This window comes from Boleophthalmus pectinirostris, unplaced genomic scaffold (assembly GCF_026225935.1).
Source record: "Boleophthalmus pectinirostris isolate CB_2022bp ecotype Guang Dong unplaced genomic scaffold, ASM2622593v1 HiC_scaffold_9, whole genome shotgun sequence".
In the NCBI taxonomy this organism is placed as follows: Eukaryota; Metazoa; Chordata; class Actinopteri; order Gobiiformes; family Gobiidae; genus Boleophthalmus; species Boleophthalmus pectinirostris.
The window spans coordinates 19,180,734-19,204,039 of record NW_026571541.1 but is presented as its reverse complement, the minus strand read 5'-3'; the positions used below and the strand labels follow the sequence as shown (position 1 = coordinate 19,204,039).

Below are 23,306 nucleotides of genomic sequence, written 5' to 3'. Positions count from 1 at the left end.
GGAGCTGCCAGTGCCTCTCCACCCCCTTTTAAGAAGCTCACCACGAGATTTGTGCTGAATAACAACAATTTTATTAATGACCATTGTAAAATGTAAATAATTTTGATGACTAACTTAAGCCTAAACGCTCTTATATATACTCAGTTTCTTGTGACCGCTAAAACTAGTAGCTCTCTGGCATTTTCACTTTGTAAAGGTAGCTCACCAGAGGAAAAAGGTCGGAGACAATGTGGATAAAGTATCTTGCTTGCTGACATTGCTTAAATTACAAAAAAGCTGTACTTAACTATTTTATATTCATAAAATCACTGACTATATGAATTTGAATAGCAGACTATGAAAGACGTTCTGTTGCATTATAAACCTGGTCCTGAATAATTGCACTAACTGGTGAAGTGCCCCTCCTTGACCCCAGTGCAAGTGCCGGGGCCAGGGCAATTTTACACTAATATTCACTAATTGTTCAATAGCATTACTCACATCACAATCACGGTTCATTTCTCGCTATTGTGCTATGGCTAATGACAGCTTTTGTCAATGTTCAGTTTCAGCTCCAATGATACAAAGGACTTCAGTGCAGCTCGTGGATTAACTCAATCTGTTGATGGCCAGATGTTGCACTGAGTCTGCCAGCACTGACAAGTACGCCTGCCAAAAAACTCAAACGGAGCTTTGAAGAAGGAGCAGACTAGAACTATGAGCAAAACTGGGTCATATATTACTTTAATCTCTGACAATATTGGAGCTTTACTTTCTGTTTTCATTATAGAACTGTAGTTTTTGTTGCTTTTACTACTAATTTATTACCAGTCCTATTGAGTCCTATCATCATTATATCTACAAATGACAATGTAAAGTTGAGTACACAGAAATGTATTGAAGTGCTTTTACCAGCTACTGAGTTACTAATACAATAATGAGTAGAGTCATTACTACTTCTATTCAGCTGTTATATTAGACATGTATAATATATACTGTTATACATACAAAAAGTCTGAAGTAGTAAGAGTACAAATATGCTCTACTTCACAATATAGTTTATGGTATTCCCTTATTTATGTATTAGAACTCAATCTCTTACCCTTCCTTATGGCCAGTAGGGGCGCTATTGCGTTCTGGTGCCACACAGTGATGAGCAGAGTCCAGGGTAACACGATCAACACAATGGCAAGAATATCTCTTCTCTTCGGCATCTCCAGGATTGGTGATGTGCCTCGACATTACCTGTTGGTCACACAGAGTTTAAATCACTCCATTCATCCTGTACAGTGTTCTCCTTGACAATGAGAGTTTATACTTCCTACTTTAATAATAATAATACCTTTAGGGCACATAGTTTAACAACCTAATTTGTGACTCCCTAGGAGGAGTTTGTATGATGCTTAGACGACTTTAATATAGCAAAATAATATGGTTCACTTTGTAACTGATAGTCTTAAAATTAAATAACACTACCAATATTCAGAAGACTAGAAATGGAGCCATGCATCTTTATTTAACATAAAGTGCCAACCTCACCTGCCATTGCCCATTGACCATCTGCTATGTAGGCTATATGCTTTGAGCTGAATGAGTACACAATAAATGGATGATGCTTTTGACTCTTAGGCTATATAGATACAGAACTGTGAGTGGACTTGTGGACACCCAATGGGACTTAATGGGGAAATATTGCGTTCTTCTTCGGAGAGGAGACAGGCGTGAAATGGATGTGAATTCTGACACGAGCTGAGTGCTCACGTGCGTGTGCTTAAACGTGGGTTTGCTATGGCACTGTAAAGCTTCTGTGGATTTATCAGTGAAGTGATCGTAGTTGTTTTGGACACATATGTGCAATGTTAGTGTAGGAAAACAGCACATCTGTGGGATCACAGGATCATTTCTCAGTATTCTCTTTATTTAAAGCCTCACACCACAACTCTTGCATGGCTCCGTACATTTCTGTCACCTTATTCTGAATATTCACATAAGTAACGGGAGGTGAAATTGTACAAATATCGCATTTTAAACCTTTATTGTCATGACTCAATGATTCAGAACTGTATGTTTGTGTATTATCGATAAGCATGTTAGCCTAATCAGGCTGAGAGAGACAGTAGCAAAACACTGTTAATTTGATTAACTGACCGCTTAGAAATGTAGATTGTAGAAAAATAAAATCACAAACTAAAGTGAAACCAATCATTTAGAGTGCATATGTACAACATCTGCACATTAGTTAGAGCACCTCTTTTTATGCTATTTTATCAAGATCATCATTGAAACTGTCAATATTAGTAAATGTTAAAGGCATAAGGCTTTATATAATAAAGCATGTTTTTCACAAACATCGCCACATTATCTCCACATAATTTTCAGTTTTCTCTCAAACTTTACACGGCATTTTGTATGGCTCTAGCCGCTGAACCTTCTGTGGCCCAGTAGCTATGCAACTATCACTGGTGGAACTTCATGTCGTAAAAGTAGTAAAGTACTATACTTAAGTATATTAAATTTTGGATACTTTTTACTTTTACTTCACTATATTTGAAAGTAGGTATCTCTACTTTCTACTCCACTACATTTTTGAACAGGACTTAAAAGTAAAAGTATTTTTTATTGTTGTTTTACCTTTTTTGTTTTTTTTTAACATCTTTGAGCAAACTAAAACATACAAATAAAAACAGCTAGAACAAAACGATTCAGTTGTTTCTGTTGAACAATTTTTGCACAAATCTGTAAAATTGCACTACCTTTGAAGCCTTAGGATCTCAAAATATGCACAAAAGAACTTTACTTTTTACTATTTAAGCAAATTTTTGGCCTTCGTCCCATAATACAATACATAATTACAAAACCTATGGGGATTGTGAATGTCAAAAGTTCAGAAGGACCGCTTGTTCCTCTTCTTGCATTGGTGCTAGCTGAAGTTATCCTGACCACAACCAAATGCAGTTATGCAGTATTAATTATAGTGGAAGCATGCCTTTTAAATAGAAAGGAGGATTAGGCATTAGAGTGAGGTTTACAGCCAATGGATACTGTAAAAGAACAGTACAGTGCAGTAAGTACAGTACAGTACAGAGTATTTGTTCTCTTTAGAGCAAAAATAACGGAGTTCTACTTTTTTCTACGATCAGTCTGCAGGGCTTTAATGCAGGCCAAATGAGGTAATGAATAGTAAACAAGGAAACAGAATAACTATTCATCGTATAAAACGTCATGACAGAGAGAGGTGGAGTTCAATGTATTATTAGAACCAAAAATATACAAATATGTGCCCATCTAAAATACTGCTACTGTAAAAACTGCTAATACATAACATATTTAGATGACCATGGTACCTTCTATTGTTTTGAAAATGCTATCTACACAGAAAAGAACGTATTAACACACATAATAATAAGCTTTTGGTGCTCAGACTTAAAAGGCCTGAAGGTCAGAAACTCGGATCTCAGAATGAGGTAATAAAAATAAATAACTACGAAACACTGTTGAATATGGCTGTTAGTGAATGTACTCTTAGCAATAATGTTTTTTTAATTATTACGAAGGGTTATTAGTAATATTGGCATCCTTCTTCACGCACTTATGACATAATTAGTCCGATCGGATGTTTTTAATACACTGAAACAGCGAGTAGTGCATTATAAGCTTTATAGACCATGACAGGAGGCACAGGTAATATTTCTATTTTATTCTAACCTCTAACATGAAAACGTCATACAGATTGGTCTGTCACGATAATTACAATATCGACTTATCGTTCAGTACATGAAAGATGGAACAATATATTTTGGGGCTCAATATTTATTTATTTATTTGCAATAGTGGGGAGATTTCAGCCATTTTTCATGTAATACGATAAGATTTGAGCTGTAGCACGAGGAATAAATAACTGTTATGGCTAATTATCAGTTCATTCTGCTATTTGTTGCAACTCAGTCCCCTTTTAATGACACTGTCTATTTAGAAATTGGCTTATTCGGATTATTCTGCTTTGTGTCAGTGCCATAAAGTAGTTTCAGTTTTTCAATTTATCTATGTATCAACCAGCCAGATTCCCTACCAACCAGATTCAAATGTGTCTATAGTTATTTATAAATGCTTTTCTCTAAGTTTTGATTAGCATAATAACATTCAACTGATTTTTCATAAATACTTTTTAAGAAATAAAAAACAATAAACAGTGATAAAAATGTACTTCTTAAGAGAAGAAGTGCCATCAAAATACAACATTTGCAGACCCTAGTCGAAATGGTAGCCTGATAAAAAAAAAAAAAATAAAAAAAAAACAAAGCTGGAACAGAACAGACAGATACTTTTCATTTAACAAGGGTCTGAAAGTGCTTGAAAATCTAGTTTAGTAGTTTAGCTTTAAAACTAGATTATTCGTAACATCAAAATGAGAGAAAAAAAGAGTTTGTGTGGATCAAAAAATATTGTCAAAAATGAAAAAAAAAAAATTGACAATTTGTTTATGCTTTCCTGATTCAAAATATACTAAACACCCCATAAAATGCTTCTTTATAAAAGAAAAATAGACTTATATAACTATTATAACTATAGCTTTCAATCTTATCTATGGCAAAGTTATCTTATCTATATTGTTAACTAATAAAACATACATAACTGAAGATCTTGAAGATATATACATTTAATGCCATACTTTGGAACATAAAAAAAAAAAACAATAATATCTCCAGGGAAACAAGCTGGTGGCAGACCCTCTACCAGAAAAATTACACATTTCTCCTTTAAATCTTGCACTCTTTTATCTTAATACTTTATACACTGATAAGACTAAAGTACATGTAGTTTAAATAGAGATAGTGGTTTCCTTACCCACACTTACAAAGGGATCATGGCACCAGCGCAGATGCACAGATGGAGGTCCTCACTGCAGCGGTGAGAGTGATTCTTCAGGACAGGTTTATCCAAACATCTCCTTTCCTTCTGCTCTGCCCACGGACACAGACAGACAACTCACAGTCCACACCTGCAATACAAGACACACAGATCAGACTATGGCAACTGTGTAACTTTTTGGTTGAGGGTCCTCACCTGCTTGTTTCTATGGATATGTCATTGTTCTGCCTGAAATGTTCTACAGTATGACATTAAACAGCTCTACCTTACATTTACTCTATTACAGGTGGTTTATTTCTCAAAAATACCTACAACAACAGGGATTCTGACTGTGAGCAGATCTGACCTGTAACTTGGTCTGGTTTGGTCTCCATGAAGGTAGAAAGATTTAATGCCATACTGTGAATCATTCCAGATAAATCTAGTGAAATTTCCACAACATCAACAACACGCAAGTTTTAAAAATACACTCCAGTTTTTATCATTCCATTTCCACAATAGTTAAGCCTTTGCCAAACCTTTACTGCTTTACCACTGCATTACTATTCTCCATAGCAGCAAAGAGCTCCAGGAAACAAAAATAAATGGATGATACAAAAAATACAGTAAATTATGCTCAGAACAAATATGTGAAAATCTGATGAATTTACTTTACCCAGCGAGAGAAGATGTTGGCATTAGAGTAGAAGTGTTCAAAGATGTGATTGTGTTGTCTTTTATATAGACCTGCCTAATGACTAATACTGACATCATCTGTTAGGAGAGAGCCTGGTTTTGTGCTGTTCTAAACTTATGTCAGTGCATGTCTCATTGCTATGTCAGTGTATATCTCACTGCTAGGGACATGTAGAAATCTGCCATCAAAATGCAGAACTTAGTCATTTGTATCTTATCCACTACAGCATCACACACTGGTGGCTGCAAAAAAAAAAAAAAAAAAAAAAAAGGCTTCAAGTTGACCGTCTTAATTTATATAACTTTGTTTTTATCTATAAATCAATAGAGATGATAAACTAGAGACAGAGCATGGGATCAATTGCTGAGAAATTCTGCAGATTTTCTGGCTGATATGTGGGACTGATATTTTCCCCCAAATCTCAAATTGTGTAATTTAAATTTACAATAAACTTACCCCAAACCCTGTTTTACCGCAAATCGGTAAAGCTGCTGCGCAATTATCTTTGCAATTACCTTGCAATAAAACGTTCAAATACGGCATTGTGTGTACTCTTTTGGCAGCAGGTCGACCAAACCAAAATTTGGGCCTGTGCTGGATATTTAAGGCCGATAGCCAATGCTCTAAAAAAGTGCAAGTATTATCCCGATATATTAGCCAAACGATATATCGGCCAATTGATCTATCTCTATAAGAAGTCACAGTGACCTTTTGTAGAATTCATAAAGTACGATAATTTACTACAGTAAGATGACCTTCTGTTTTAGTCAAATACATCTGATAAATGCTGTGAAGCTTGCATGTGGCTTCATCTAGATTTTGGAGTTTTGTGGCTGAAATTTGTATGCGCTGCAAATATGAATGTTTAGAGGCTGCTGAACAAAATGGCCATGTCCGGTGGGAGCGTTGCACTGTGAGCACAAAGTCTCAGCACAGACTTTGTCAGCGTGTCCTCAGCGACTGTCCAAACTCTGTGGGAACATAATACATCCCAAGCTGTTGTGTTGAAAAATAATAACGAACAAAGAAGCTGTCTGTACACGACCAAGGGAGAGTGTGGGAGAAGTACAAAGGGTTTTCTGCAACTCTGAGGACTGTTACTGCAAAATAATATTGATACTACTATTCTGTTTATTTAACTATTACTAGCCAACTATTAGACTACAGAATAATTGCTAGGACTATCAAGGGAAAGAGGCTGTAGACTGTCCCTCAAAAGTTCTACTACCATAAAACACGCTAAAATTGACTACTAAGTGTTACTATATCAACTCATCATTCAGTATATCAAAGCTGGAACAATGTATTTTTTAGTTCAATATTTATAATCTGTACATAGTTTTTATTTTGCAATAATGATTATAATATTATATATAGATATAGATGAGCTGTACAAGCTGTTCATTCTGTTATTTATTTGTTTGAGCTGTTAATGATACTAATGGTGAACTGGGATTGTCCTGCGTTATTGTTACTGTGACAGAGAAATTAAGTAGTTTAAATATTATCACTTACAGTTATACAGCAATACATCGTGTTTCAAAATGTATTATCATGTCACGCCTAGCGTATAGGTCACTACAAACTAATACAGATACTACAACGAAAAGTGTTTGAAAAAAGTGAAAGAAACACAAGTATTGACACATATTTGCAACTAGCACTACAACTATTACAACAATAAAACTGACTATTAAAGTGATTCAGCGTCCTTTTTTATTGGGGACATTTTGATGACTGTTGCCTATTTAAAAAACAATATTAAGTTTGTAAATGTCAACTGTTAAGGGAACGGTGCAAATTTTTCATTACTCTGAAACCCACGGATAACTGACTTCCAAGGGTTAGATGGTGTTCTCTGTAAATACTATTATTGTAAGATAATATTGCTCAAACAGGCTACTAAATGCTGACATATTTTATTGAAGTATGAATTGTGAAAGAGAAACAAGATGGATTCATGTTTTAGAAATAAAAAAAATGTAATACAGCCATAGAAATTGCTAAAAGGGAAATACAACTAAAGACAATAATATCAGCACTGCTACGATCCCACAATTTATTTACCTGGCCAGCCAGAACCACACAATTTGACAAAACTTTACAAAGATGAGTGGATCTGAAGCTGTATCCTGTCTCCCTCAAAGAGTGTGATTGACAGGCAGATTAACCAATCAAAGAGATGTTCTGTTTGCATCAAAAGTGATATAGTTTGTTCTGAATGTTATGAGAATTTTCAACACAGCCCTTTAGAAGACAAATATAGAAGGCAATGGCTGGTCAGGCAAATAGGTATTCTAAAAGCTGAAACAAATCTCCTTTATTGAGGACTACTAAACTAAATATTTAATAAATTAATTAAGTATGTTCAGTGATTACATGTTTATCAAAGTATAAACAACCTCTAGAAAAACACAGTGAAGACTGATGCTATTGTCATGCATAAACTAGCTTCAGACATGTTCCACTCAATTGTGTCTCCTATGCACAACCAGAAAACTCAGTACATTAGCCTTTCAAATTATTGGAGCACTGTTCAGTCACGGTGACCAAATCACATGCCAATTTGGTGAAATTAATTATGAAACTGATTATGAACTGTGAGGTCTTTGTCCTGAACGTGGTCCCACATGTAGAGTTTGTCTGTGGCACCTGAACTGTGTAATGTGGGCACAGAGAGAGAGAAAAGACGACAGGAAGCGTGGACGACAGGAGCAGACAGGAGCAGAGAGTGGAGCGAGTTAACCAGCTGTGAAGACAACACCTGCCTATGATTAATAAAGAATAACACACACAATGCAAATTAGAAAATTGTAAAAATAACTTAATTTATTTCTTAATCACCTTTTTGGTCAAAATATTTAGGTTTTAATGTAAGAAACAACTGCCCATTTCAGTACACGTAAATTTAACATGTTATGAAAGTAGATTTGACATGAAAATCAAGTTAGTTGAAAATCAGAGTAGATAGTAACTTCAACATTTTACTTTCACTTGACTAACTTTGAAACAGTGATTGTAGAAGTAGTTGTAATAATAGTTGTAGTAGATGTAACTTTAAGCAAACACTGGGAGTCTTCAACTGGGCAACAGCAATACAGGTCAGTTCAGAGGTCACCGTCGGTCACACCCTGCAGGGTTTGACTGACGCTTACTCTGTCCTGGACTGGCTTGGTGAGTGTTGCTTTGTCATGTTTGCGTATTAAACTGGCAGACGAGAAAGAGTGACATTTCTGTCCTGATTCTAAAATTTATTTTTTGCAAAGATTTTATTTGTTTTGGTAGAGATGGTAGAGCAGCCAAAAATGAAGTAAATTTAAAACACAAAACGTAGCATTAGCTAGACCTGACCAGTAGTAAGTAACTATTTCTTTAGTTAAATCCCATTGGTGACTTTTTGATCAGTATTATTGTATGCATTTAATATCATGCTCTATGACTTCACAGTTTTAACTCAAATGTACGTCTCCGTAGGTATCCATGTTGGAGGAGCTCAGTGTGCTCGACCCTGTCCGCACAAACATAGTGCACATTGTGGAGCAGTTCGAGGTCATGGGCCTGCATTGCCTGGCCTTCGAAATGCTTGAAGTAGACCTGTTTTCATAAATGTTAAACAGGAACTGTGTACCTCGCACTGAATTAGATCTGGCCTATTGCCCACCAGGTACTGAAGGATTTACTACAAATATTATATTGCAATATAAAGGCCCTGCACCAAATAATTTCAAACAGATCTAGTTCATTCAACTGTTAGTCTCACTTCTTCACTTTTTAGCGCATTTCTTGCTTCCCAATTCTTAACAATTACAGTAGTTTTTACTTTTTATTAATTCTTTTTCCCTCTTCTGTCTCTGCAGTTGTTGATGGCCTTAGATGCACTGAAAGGGCTTGGTATGCTGCACACACTGATATCAATCCAGATAATGTAAAAATCATCAACCTGGAAGACGAGCCTTTAAGGGTCAAAACAATTGACCAGGACGGCCTCCCAAGTTAAGCTGGGGCCCAGCCTCCAGCCCTATGGAACAGGTACGAGGCAGGTACTTTGACGTCCCCAGATGCTTGGATGAACTTGTCATTGTAAGTCTCCATCACTGATCAACACTCCCCCTCACTGTGTGGATCTGTATTTGAGTCTAATCAGTGTTTGTTTTGTAATGTACAGAGCCCTCCTGAAAACTCCACCGCCAAGGCAGAGGACAGGAAGTCCTTCATTGACTTCCTGAAGGGGTTGCTGAGTATGACTAGAGAGCAGAGACTGGCTCCCAAGTCAGGCCCTCCAGCATAAGTACATTACTGTGTCATCTGCAAGATGTTAAACTCCAGGGATAGTAAGTCTAAACCATACAATTATGTAAAAATCCAAGGTGAGTGTGGGTACTGACTTGTGTGTGTTTTTATGATCTCAGAGGAGTTGAAGTCCATCTGTCCGGCAGTGGATTCCTCTTCAAGGCCCCTGGAGCATCAAACGCGCGACTCCGATGTAACAGTTGAAATCCAGACAGATTGCTCCAGAATCAGCGGCATGGACTCCACTCCAGTGACCAAAGTTCCGAAGCACTCTTCTTTTCGGAGGGTTCATAGAGTCCCATGGAGAGTCGTAGAAGCTTTGTGTTGCCGTGTGCATCCACAAGAAGTCCATTGAGTCTTCTTCCATTTTTTTATTATTAAAACATTTATAATTATCACACCATTCACTCGGCCTGGTCTCATTTTGACTTTGATAGATGGTACAGAGATAATAAATATGTCAGTGGGTCTCTATTAAGTCAAATCACAAGTGGGAAAAAAATATTATACTACTCGATTAATGATAGAATGGTAAATATGTATTTATGAAACTATTATTTCTACTGTAAGATGATTTCTAAAATGATTGTTACTTGCAGCCCTTGTAAACATAAAATACTTGAAGTATTTGGACAAGATGACATACTACATTTAATTATGGATGCTCAGATTTGTAAGATCTGGACAGAGTATTGTGCGCAAAAGAGGTATTAGGTAAGTCAGTAGTTGCAAGGGGATCCAAACCTATCTATCTTCCTAAAAAGGACATTTAATTGAAGAAAGTTTTATCATGAATATCTTTTTTAAACACCACAAATTATTGCGTCTGGTGCTTGGCTCGCTAATGTGTATTCATTCTGTTATATTTCAGACAATAACAATACATAACCTTAAATAAAATGTGAAACATCCAGTGCAGTTTAATGAACATTATCCATAAGTGCTGAGTGTTTTGGTATAGATGTAAAATGAAGCCTTATCACTGTAATAATTGGTTTTACTAAAATGACCATACAGTGTGCCAACATAGACCGTCCACTCTGTCGTGATTAGGTTTAAAAGGTTACTTCATTTTCAAACGTACTTGAACAGCAATTAACAGCGATCATTGGCCCTGGATGGATGGCCCTGATCCAGTCCTGGTTGTGGCTGCCTCAGCAATGATAAAAGATTTAAGAGCTCCAACCTTCAGGCAGGTTCCTCTCTATGGACAGCCACAAGAGAGCCCAGTGCACAGCCTTTATTCTGTTTGATTCATACCATTTCGAAGATTTACTCAAAAGAAGTAAAAGTACTCAACAAAGGAAACAAATGAATGTAGGGGAAGAAGTATTGTTTATTAAAAAAAACAACAACATTGTTTTACTCATTACTTCTGAATATTGCAAAACTACTAGTAGTAGTAGTATTTTCACAGTAACTGCTACAATCATTACAACAGCAAATGCAATACTAACAATACTACAATACAGATACAACGTATTTCTATTGCAACACCTGGTATCATTATTACTATTACCCCGTCTGTCACTAATACCGAAGATATGACGAATGGAACTTTCTAAACATCTTGGCAAAAGCACAGAAATGCATAAATAAATAAACTTATACATGCTTATGGATACTTATACTATGAAGCAACAATTTCTTCCACAGATTACTGCTCATTGTGATGCAGTAAATGATATTATGCACACAGGGTTCTTTCAAGGATGTTAGCGTTAGCCTAGCCCTCGCTCACTACACTGTGTTTAATTCATATTGCGGCTCACCCAGAGCACATTAGCGATGCTGCAGCAGTGGAGCCTGACTCAGAGCTAGGGCAGTTCTGTGGGGACCTGTGACTGCGGTTCAGCTCTGTTCAAATCAGATCACACAGTCAATGGAAATGTCATAGGCAAGTCCACTGGGAAATAATGATCTATGTATTAATGCCACCAAGATACACAGGTGCAAGAGGTATGGTGAATTTAATATGATTTCACATTTTAAAAGACCCCAACAAAGTCAGAATTTTATGGGAAAAATATAGGGTTGTTCCCGTACCGATACTGGTACTGGCAACAGCTATGATGCCGCTCATTTTTCAGGTGTTGGTATCGGCGAGCACTCAGACCAAATCACCAATCCGATACCACAATGTATTTTCCTGAATGAGGACCTGTAGACACAAGCAGCTGCTGCTGACATCTGTGGATAATGCTACCGCTACCTCACAGAGCAGGTTAAATACAAACTGTGGAGGCTCTGTGGATGCTTAACACAGAATAACATGCAATAAGAACAGAAAAGACATTTGAGTTACCTCTGATACCTTCATTTAGCCTTTGGTGTGGACACTGAGCTTGGTAAAATAATTAAAGCTACCAGTACAGACAGTACAGCGCTAATTCCGACTTTGTGCATAATTAGCCACGTGCTCCAAAGATGAGCGTCTTTTTACAGACCTCACTATTGTGTTTAGGTGCTCTGTGCAAGGATCTATAAAAGTCCCTGTGGTAGAAAGTGACAAAGTAGAAATGCAACAGTGCTTAAATCAGCACTACAACAATACATTTCACTAATTAGTCCTCAAAATGTTATTTATTCTTGCAGATTTTCACAAAAAATAGGTTTTTAGAAGATTTATTTTTTGCTCTTGTACTGTAACAAGTAGAGAAGAGTAGCCATCCACTATGCCTTATCGGACTGGTATCGGCAAGTACACCAAGACCAAGTATCATATCGGATCGGATCCTCAAAAAATGGTACTAGAACAACACTAGAAACAAACAGCATATCGCATGTAAAATAAATACAGGCTGCTTGATTATGGAAGCATCATTATCATAAATATTTAGATAATAATCATTATTTTTAACAATCATTTATATATTTTTACATATTTGTGATGCAGTGTTTTAACAACTGCACTGTAAACTCCAGGTTTTGTAGAGCAGAACTAGCATTCAATATCTTATTTGTTTGTAAAATGGCCAGCACATATTACTGATTAATGGGGATTGTTACAATATACAATGTGTGTAGCAATGTATATCAATGTATGTATATATTTGCAACTGATAGAAGCAATAGCTGTTAACTGAGATTGAAATTCCATTAACTGCACAGCTCTAGGTACTGAGAAATAGTAAAAACAAATCTGGCCAAAGTGAAAACATGTCAGTATCTCTTGCACTATAATGGATTTTTATGACATATCTCTACTACTACTAAACTACTTGAAAAATATATTTTTAGTTTTAAACTTTACCAATAATTCACAAGCATGCAGCTTTTAGACTCCGATATGTCCTCACTTTTAACACATAGGATGTAAAAGGCTTATGATTTGATCTGCAGTGTTTAATAATGTATTGACCTGCTTCATTGCATCCATTAAATTTTCTTTACTGCTATCTGGTTGTAAACGCTTTTATACCTTCGCCACATTAATAAGTACAATAAAAACAACAGACATTTAATCAATCCATTTGCCTTTTATAGAGTCCCTGGACAGACTTCAAGCAGGACACCAGCATACATCCAAAAGGAGAAGAATGGGTGCTGCTTTAATCTCATTAAAATAGGTTTTGGTGTTCGGACCATTGATTTAAACCACGAGTGACATGTCTCTCACTGTGAACTGGCTTATTATGGCTCAGCATAAGGTCAGAGGTTGGCAGAGAGAGCACACTGATTCATTAGCTAATTAAAGGCTACTTCCTGAGTGAACTTTATGTGGGGGTTCTTGGCTGAGTTGGGTGCACCTTCTCACTGTCAGATTGCGGAGCGCTAACTTCCACTGATTTCTGTGTTCATTAACGAGAGCATGGATTCCTAGCATGGAGGATTCCCAAGTGTCAAAGCTGTCCAATTATATGCCTGTGCAGAGGGAAAATATATAATTATGAATGTGATCACAGCTAATTAAACCTGGGGGGATTTAAGCCAATGTGGTGACAGTTGTTAGGATAATTTTATTTTGGGTAGTAAAGAAAGTCTTAATCTTGAAGACTGGGCCCTAAAACCTTATGAGACAAGACAAATGTCATGTCTCAATTAATCGTGCTGTACCAGACCAGCTGGGAGTTAAAACATGAAAGCCAAGAGTAGTGGTCTATAAAATATGAGAATAACAGTAGTCTTAATAGTAAAAAAAAGGAAGAAAATTCAGGACATTGTCTGAAATTTATAAAACAGACAGGTTAATTTACTTGGCCAAGGAAACAATATTCAGAGGGAGAGTTTATCTATCTAGGATTATTTTAGCTGGTACAGACAATATCTATTAATGTAATGTCTTCTAGTCAGTATGAGCTGTTCTTAAGATTATGTTTATCTGAATACAGTATGATGATTAAAAATATTCTAACACATATGAATACGCATTATCTCATTGTAGTTGTAATACTGATGGCTAAAGTAGTATTAGTATAGAGCTGTGGTAGTAGTCATTGGAATGTAGTAGATTATTTTAGCTGGTACAAACAATATCTATTAATGTAATGTCTTCTAGTCAGTATGAGCTGTTCTTAAGATTATGTTTATCTGAATACAGTATGATGATTAAAAATATTCTAACACATATGAATACGCATTATCTCATTGTAGTTGTAATACTGATGGCTAAAGTAGTATTAGTATAGAGCTGTGGTAGTAGTCATTGGAATGTAGTAGTGGTAGTTGTAGTAGAAGTAATAGCAGTAACAGCTGTGTATAGGTGTTTGTAATATATTAGTAGTTGTGGTGGCTAATATTGAAGTGTGTGATCTTTATAAATTATAAAATTTATAAAATTTAATAATTAAATAAAATTAAAAATTACTACTAGTAGCAAGTGAGGCCTTTTTAAGATCTCCAGGGCAATTTTTGGGCTAGGACCTCAAAAAAGTAGTAATAGAAGAAGTAGCAGCAGTGTTGGTGCTGATATTTGTAGTAATAGTAGCAGATTTAGTAATGATGAAAGTAGTGGTAGTTATTGTAATAATATTTGTAGTGTTAGTGGTAACAGCAGTAGTAGTAGTAGTAATAGACCTTGATCTAGTGATGATAGTAGTGGTTGTGGATAATATTCAGAAGTGCCATCTTTTTACAAATATTTATTTTAGGACAGCTCTAAAAGCCCGTGACATTTCAAATAGCTCTCTAAATGTCAGATGAGCGGTGATTTAGCCTTAATGAAAGAGTGAGTTCACAAGTATTTTCCACCTCAGTGTACGAACATGAAGCCTTTAACATCTCCTTCAGTGTGGCCTGCCTCCTAAACCAGCGCTTAACACCTGCTATTCTCTGCCTTGTCCTGTACTGTGCGTGCTGCAGTGATCCGAGACTGAAGAGTGTTGATACAGCGGAGGAGGGTGCTGACGGGACAGTACAGAAGTGTCACCCGCTCACAAATGACTAAAGAGATAAAGAGCGCACACAGAGGGTCTGACTGACGGCATGTCCGCAACGCTACCACACAACCCCAAGGCCAAATGCAGCTATGAGATATCTGAGTACGAGCATGCAGGGACAGACAGGGTGCAGACTAGAACCAATGTAACAAAATGGGTACTGTGCAAGAAGTTGTGAAATATTGGGGTATCCCTTTATAATGACTACACTTTTATAATTAATTATTAATTATAACTTCAAGGGCGTAGTATAGGATCTTTAAAAAAAAACACTGGCAAAGACTTACTTAAATACGGCTGAATAATTCTTTAAAAATTCATGCTAATTAAGGTTGAATTATTATAGGGTGGTACCACTATTGGTTCTAGATAAAATTTTGATTTTAATTTGGCTACTCATAGGTTTTAAGTACCATCCATTAAATTTATAATTTCCAACACTGTATGAATAGGCAAAAGTCCTCAAAAAGTCCTTCAAATCAGGAAGTAATGTTGTCACTGTAATCCATGAATATCAAGAGAAATTCAGGAATTAAAAGTAATTTTATTCTGGAAAAAGATTTTACCAGTAAATAAAAATATGTGTCTGTGTGTGTGTGTTTTGGTCTATCCTCTTATAATACAACAAAAATCAGCACATTAACAATATCTATTTTAACAGCTTCTCATCTCAACATCAATCACCAACATTAATAGGCCTGCATGTAGTGATGTTATCTGAAATCCTGTGTGCATTTTAAAAACTGAAACGTTATCAGTGCTGTGTTCAAGTGTTTATTGGATGTACGAGATGAGTCATTCTTGCAGCATTTTCCTTTCATCACATATACATAATATAAGTGACACCGCCTTCACTAATGGAGATCAATAGTGTGTAGGCTAAAAGAGCAACACCACTGGACTGAACCATCACTCTAACTGAAGGGGGGTCAAACGGACTCACTGTCACTTTGAAGAGGACAAGACCATGTGATCCGCGTAGGGGTGCAGAATAGCAGCAAGAGTGGGCTTGCCTAGTGTCTGTAATGAGCTCCTTTGGGCAGCCACATTATAAGTGGAAATGGGTCCAATTAGGCCATCCAGCTGTAAAGTCCAGAGGAAGAAGAGGCCTGGGCAGTAATATATTTAGAGCTGAGCTTATGGGAGAGAGTGGGCTACAATCAGGTGTTATCAGCGCCGCATTCAATCACTGACTCCAGTCTCAGCACAGGCTTTCTACTCCTCTAAAGTCTACTGATTGCACAAATCAAAGGCTATTTTCCCACACGATGCTCAGAGCCTATGCGCACTGTTGTTCTCTCTTTTAAAAATATACAAAGGCACACACTAATTAGGGTTCACAGACTCTCCCTGTCTGACCTCAGCACAATGCAGTATATTTAATTGTATTTTTATTTTGCGAAATCATAATCATTGCATCATTGCATAATCATCATCTTTGCACTGTTTCTCCTTACACACCTCTCGTATATAGCCAAAATTAATTTCTTATTACTGTATTTCTGTAATTTATTTTTACTTGTACATATACATTTATATAATTATGCTTTATTTGACACCAGTCTCTTGCTTTTTTGACTACTTAATTTATTATTATAGTTTATATTTTTGCTCCTGCTGATTATGTTTATTGATATGTATGAGTTGTGCCCAAATAATTTTCCTGGAGGATCAGTCCAAGTATTCTTTGTTCACTCACATTTAAAATTCCCACTTTTAATAAATCTTGCTCAGTCAGCCTGTGCCTTCAAACAAACACAGCCACAGCAGCACGTCACAAAAGACTGATAAATGCCCTCTCTGACCTTTGACCTTTAGCGCAGCAGGAAGTACAGATGGATGGATGTATATAAACAACAGGAAAGGTCATGTGGTCTATATGCCATTCGTCTTCCTGTAATAATTGTATTATTATTCTGTCATTGGGTGTTTAATCATTCAAGACATGACTCCATCCATTACTAATATTTTCCGTCTGCGCTGTTTAGTTTGTGGTATGACAAATGTGTGTGGTAATAAGTTTGTAAAATATACAACAACAGATAAGATGTTTTGTTTTTTCTTGTTTCTTTTTTAATTTGTTTTTCTGAGTAGGACCCATAAGCCCGAGACACTTTCATTAGTTGTGTCTTGTTTTTGTTTGAAAATTACTTGAATTCACAGACAGATCTCTTTTAAAACAGACACAAACATTAAGTGCATCCCATTTAAATTGTTTGTTAATCAAAGACCATCTCTACAGAAATACAGTTTGACACGATTTGTCACATTATTCTTGCTTATTTCTAACTTAACATTTTCAGAGAGGCTGTGTAATCAGCACAGTTGCTGCATAAAAAATAAATGGCATTTGTTACTTGATGGGTGTATATAAAGCAATGTTTGCAGAATGAAACATAGACCTTAGATTACACTGATCAAAACTAACCATAACCAAATAGATTTTAGAGCCTACAAAATTAAATATAGGAATTATTGATTGAATTATTGAATTACAGTTGGTGTAAAAGTGTGTTAAACAAAATAACAAAGTGCATTTATTTAAATACAGTGTGGATATTTAAATGCTAAAAATGATATGGTTTTTGAATGAATATTATCCAGAGCAGCTGTATGATGTATTGGTAGTTTGTATGTAAAGCTGACAAGTGAGGTGCTTTGAACTCCTGAACAATATGTCATGTGTAATCCTTCAAACCCCATAGCAAAAGAAGGCTGAATTCTAATACATCATGTACAAAGATAAAAACTGTATGTCATAAACAATTATTCATTTGCTATATGGGCATGATTTTAGACAGTACGTTTTAATTATCATTTTATCTTTATATACATTGTGCTTATACATGAGCCCAGATTGAAGTAGAAAATCCTGCAGTGGAGCTCCTCTGAGGGCTTTGCTGTGGCTGTATGGCTGCAGGGCTAAACAACATTGCCATATCCCTTTCTTGCTCTCAGTGGAGAGGATACATGTGGTGAGGGAGGAGGGGGTATCAGCTCCTGCCCTTTTAACTGGTGCCACAGAAATGACACACGGTTGAGAATACACAAACATATGACACACTTCAGGTTATAATTCTCTATTTTCTGTAAATATCAGTCAGATGAATAAACCTTGAAAAAACACAAAAAATAAGTACAATTTTGAAAACTGTATGTCAGTAACGTAGAACAGCACTTGCTTAAATTTTTAGAGATCTTTCATTTATTTTTTAAGAAAATCAAATTGAGATTGTATTTTTTTTATAATTTACCTTATTGTATACTTTATCTCAATCTATTCATAACATCTTTCTTTGATTAGGGTATTATCTGGCTTTTGTGCTCAATTTTTGGATAAGATTCTTCTTTATTTTTTTACAGTATTTTTCAGTGTCTTCTAATTGTTAAGAGCACACAAATCTGACCAAAAGCTATTAAGTAGATAGATAGCACTTCAGTAGAATCATGACTCAAGTGCATTGTTCTATCTGTAAGCTCCAGTACCAGTATATATCTGCAGCCCTGTTTATTTTGGTCCCTATCTTGTGCATGTGTGGGTTTGAGCTGCCTCCCCTGGACAGCACTCGGTCTTAGAGTCGTCATGGTTATCTGATCAGAGCTCACCGTGTGCAGGTACCATGCCCAGAATCAGCCTCATGGATTTAACAGGGAGTGAGTGGAAGAGTGAACGCGCTGTGGGATGTATTAGGGCCAAGTCCAAATCTCATGTTGAGAAGCTGGCCTTTCCAGTGCTAACAGTATTCATTATCCTTACTCTTTCTTCATAAGAACAGAGCTTAACTGTGGCCATAAAACATTTAGTGATTTCAAAATACTTCCCCCTATATGGCTGGCTTCAAATTTCTTTTTTATAGTGAATGTCAGTTATACTGTATGTTCACAGGTTTCTGAATGACGAAAAAGTAGGACAGTTTCCATGGTGATTAACAATTTAAAACTAAATATTCTCCCTTTTGAAGTCCTCAAAATGTTGCATCTAACAGGAAGCTGAAACTCATGAATAGGCCTCGTTTTGAAATTTGAATTCCATTTAAATCTTCGCTTCTTTACTCCTTCCAACCAACAGTGCAAGCGCAACATCTAGATTGTTCAAAAAGAGCATAATATTGAAAAACAACCTGTCTAGTTCAGAATTTTAATCCTTAAATAATTCCTGGTTGCTGTGTCTCTTGTATGTGCTGCTGTGTTTACCAGTGAGTGTCCCAGAATCCCCTGCAAATGTTTATTTTGCAAAGCCAGGTTTCTGTGAAATAAATAATTCACCATTCAGTGGGAAAGTGTTAAGCAGCATTTCGCGTGATAACAATGCAATTGCTAAAAATTGCATCATGGCTTCCCCTTTTCTATCCTTATAATAGGAGTTTTTTTTTTTTTTTTTTATTGTCTCTGACCCTTATGTCCTCATACATGGTCTATGTATTTTTAATTAGTGGTCCCATTGTCTGAACAATAGTTTAACTCAAGTTTCCTGTTTTTACACAAAAAAATTAGCTGAACATAAGTCATAAAATCCATGGGGCACAAGGAGGATGCTTGGTAAATGAGGCATTACTCTAAATGTTAGGTCAGCTATTTACAGCACTGTTGCATCGCTGTAAAATTAACATTGTGAAACTGCCAAAGGCACCACTGTAATTGAATTGTAGGTGGAAAAGAATAAGTAAAAATGGTACATGTTACTGGCTTTGAACTACTAATTTTGCCTATTTCCACCGTCCAATGGCTGCGCTTCATGCTTGGAATTTCATCATTAGTGTGAGAATGATTCAGGAGTAAACGCCCCCGAAGTGAAATGAGAAATCCTGAGTGATAAATGGAAAACTGTGGTGTATTATTGTGAGCAAGTGTCGAGTGGCAAAGAGAGGACAGAGGAGATGCATCACAATGTTAATGTGGAGGCCCCAGAGTATTTTCTAAATACAGGTGTTTCTACATTTGACACATTTTGACACATGCACATAGTCAATAGTAGTCAACAACTATAACTGCCATTATAATGCCAGAACGTGCAGAAAAAAGTTACTTATCTATGATGTTTCCTTCTTCATCTTTGTTGTTTTCTCTTACAACAAAGTAAAATGCTATAACAGCTTAAACATTATAATTATTCCTCTAAATATCTATCACATTTTTAAACTGTCAGCAATTACTTAATGATTTAATGATTATATAATGATAATTTAATTGTATAATCATTAATTGCAATTATTTTGGCCATGATAACCACCAAACACCAAATTTCAATATGGCCCCATGCCTAAAGATGATATAGTCCTCACCGTGACAGGCCTAACAGTGACATCACAAAAAAGGTGGAAATGGCCCTGGAACAATACCTAGAAAGATGTTTCTGGAATGCCATCAAATCATAAGGGGCCTGGCTGAGTGTGGCTTGTAGCGTCAGTGACAATGATGTGCTGTGTCTCCCTGTATAAAGAGTAATGATCTCACCTCGCCTCACCTCTCAGCGCTGTGTGGGACTGCTGCCATAAAGGAACAATACAACGAATGCTACTTTTTGGCACCAGCATAGTATTACTTAATAATTTATGTTTCCATTTTTTGTTCTACACAAAGCTGAAGCGGGCAGTGTTTATCATCCTGAGAAACAGGGAATAGTATGTGTGAATAGACTGCATAGCTCTCTCAATGTTAATAAGTATGACTGCAGCAAGGAGAAAAGTGAGTTGTTTTTTTTTCTAAATCTGCTGCAGAGCCTTAGGTTAGAGGAGATACATTGGTCTAATCTGCTCTGAACATACAACACAATGTTCGGCTCATGTCCCACGCGCGGTTGTAAAGTAGATTAGACTGAATCCTGCAAAAGGTGCAAGATTTAGGAAGATTAATGCATACTGTACAGTGAATCTATCAACAAGGAGATACACGACAGAGCTAACAAACACATATAAATGAAAAGGGGGATGCTACAATGAATAATGTATTCAAAGAGGAAAATATTGTTAAACATGTTTTGCAGGTAAAATATGAAGAAGATCATTAGCCAAGATCATAATACATCACCATCCAAACAACTGTGTAGGAGACAGTATCTGTGCAATGAGCAAAGACATTATGAGAACGTAAAACCAAGGCTCCTATTGCTACAGTAAATGAAACCATGTTTATGCCATTAAAAACTGTTCTTCATCAGAATTAATCTTAGAGAACTGTAGGCATCCTTAATGCAGTGCACCTTGATATCAACTATAAAAAGTGGATCTATTTTCTCCAATGAAAAAAATCATATTAAATGCATTCTGTGCAAATAAAGTGGCTATACAGCTATTCACATCTCTTAGCATTGCATTATATGTCTCTCTGACCATCAATAATCACTCGCACAACACACCCGTACATGGTCATTTAGACATATTGTTGGTCTGTTATTTGTGATTAGAAAGTTGGCGTCTTTATATTCCAGTGTCACCATAAGAAAGTTAATACAATATGCATTAACTGTTATGCCTGTCATGAGAAATGCTGTATCTACTATCTGTTCAATATAAGACAGATAGAACAATACTTTTTTGGGTTCAATATTTATTGTGTGTACATTTTCTTTGCACTGCTAGGGAAATTTTTGTTATTTTTTGGCCATATAATGAGCTTTGAGCTGTAGATGGTTTTATTAATAACTTCTAAATAAGTACTAAAGTGTTTCATTTATTTATTGCAACTCATGGTTTTCTAACAATGTTGTAGATTTAGAAAGGTTTTTGTGATTTAAATCTGCCCTTGTCTTTATGTGTCAGTGGTATACATTAGTTTCAATATTATTGTTTGTCATCTATATTTATTTCAGCAAAATATTTTACTTCAAAATTTGTTATCGTGATAGATTCATTAACTGTGCATTCATTTTGCTATAGATTTGACAATGACTTTTCTACAATGCAGCCCACTCCCATTATCAAGGTTCAAGGTTAAGGTTGATACAATAAAATACCATCTGTATTTTCCCTGTTACAGTTTCTTACTCCAGGACTATTGGCTAGGTTCACGCTGTGGAGTAATAATATTGCATACTTGGCTGGTGGTTCTTTGTCTTAGCTCTGTCACTCTGCCACACACCCACATGCAATTTCATCTTGCTCCTTCATATTCCAGTGTCCTCCTCTCCTCCTCATCTCGTCTCTCTGCTCCCTCTCCTCCCTCTCCTCTCCTTTTTTATTAACTTGCTCCTCCTCCTCCTCCCTTCTCTTACAGGCCCCCACTCTTCTGTATTCATTGCGCTCAGCTTGTCTGTCTTTTTGACTGGCTCTCTCCAGGGAGCACTGCTGTGCCTCCCTGCCTCGCTGTAGATCCCAGAAAAGGACATTGGCTCGGTTTAATTCAACTCAGCCCCTGGTCTCCTGATGCTCCGACAGGCAGCTTGTGTGACAGCTCTACCAGGACAGAGGAAAACCACAAGTCTTATTAACATACTGAACATGTGTGTTTGACATGTGTGAGTGGGCTAAGATTTCTCTTCATGATCGAAGGAGTTAATTTGACGTGATCACGTCCATCTATAATGCAGTGATGAGGGGCTTTGCATGTGTTAATTAGATACTGTACATTCTGTAGCAGCTACTAATAATAATTATAATTACGCAATACTCTTATGGAAACAGAAGCGGAGCAGTATGCACCATTGGCCCCTCTAACCACCACCCATCACTCAATCATACACCACATTCATAAAAGACAAGGTGAGTGAAGTGTCCTTTCTAAGGACACAACAACAGCTACAGCTTCCACACCTAATATTAATGTGTTCCAGGGCAATGTGTAAAAATGTTGTCCTTATTTCGATGATTTTGATATTGCTTTCCAACTTAATTTCATGAACAAAAACTATTTATTAGTATAATTTAACACAAAAAAATCTGAAATAATATTTTAAATGTATTCTTTTACTATACAACTGACTATATACCTGTTGATTAAAAAGATCTTCTTTTGATTAATTGCACAGCTCTGCTACTAGCACCACTGCCAACACTAAATAAATATTGATTACAATTACTACCAGCTATGGACAATGTTGCTATTAAAACAGCAAAAATGACTACTACATGCAACTACTATCATTATACCAACAAATACTGCCACACATACTCTTTCTA

The 23,306-nt window shown here is 36.3% G+C and overlaps 1 protein-coding gene across 1 annotated transcript in view; it reads right to left on the bottom strand.

Annotated features, from left to right (window-relative positions):
* Positions 1-23,306, bottom strand: part of b3gat1a (beta-1,3-glucuronyltransferase 1 (glucuronosyltransferase P) a) — a 166,541-nt gene that overhangs the window by 12,622 nt on the left and 130,613 nt on the right. The window contains exons 8-9 of the mRNA XM_020926886.2: positions 4,825-4,978; positions 1,082-1,224 (exon numbers count right to left, since the gene is read on the bottom strand). Coding sequence (XP_020782545.1) covers positions 1,082-1,193 — 112 coding nt within the window. The 5' untranslated portion in view covers positions 1,194-1,224; positions 4,825-4,978. The remainder of the gene's footprint in view (positions 1-1,081; positions 1,225-4,824; positions 4,979-23,306) is intronic.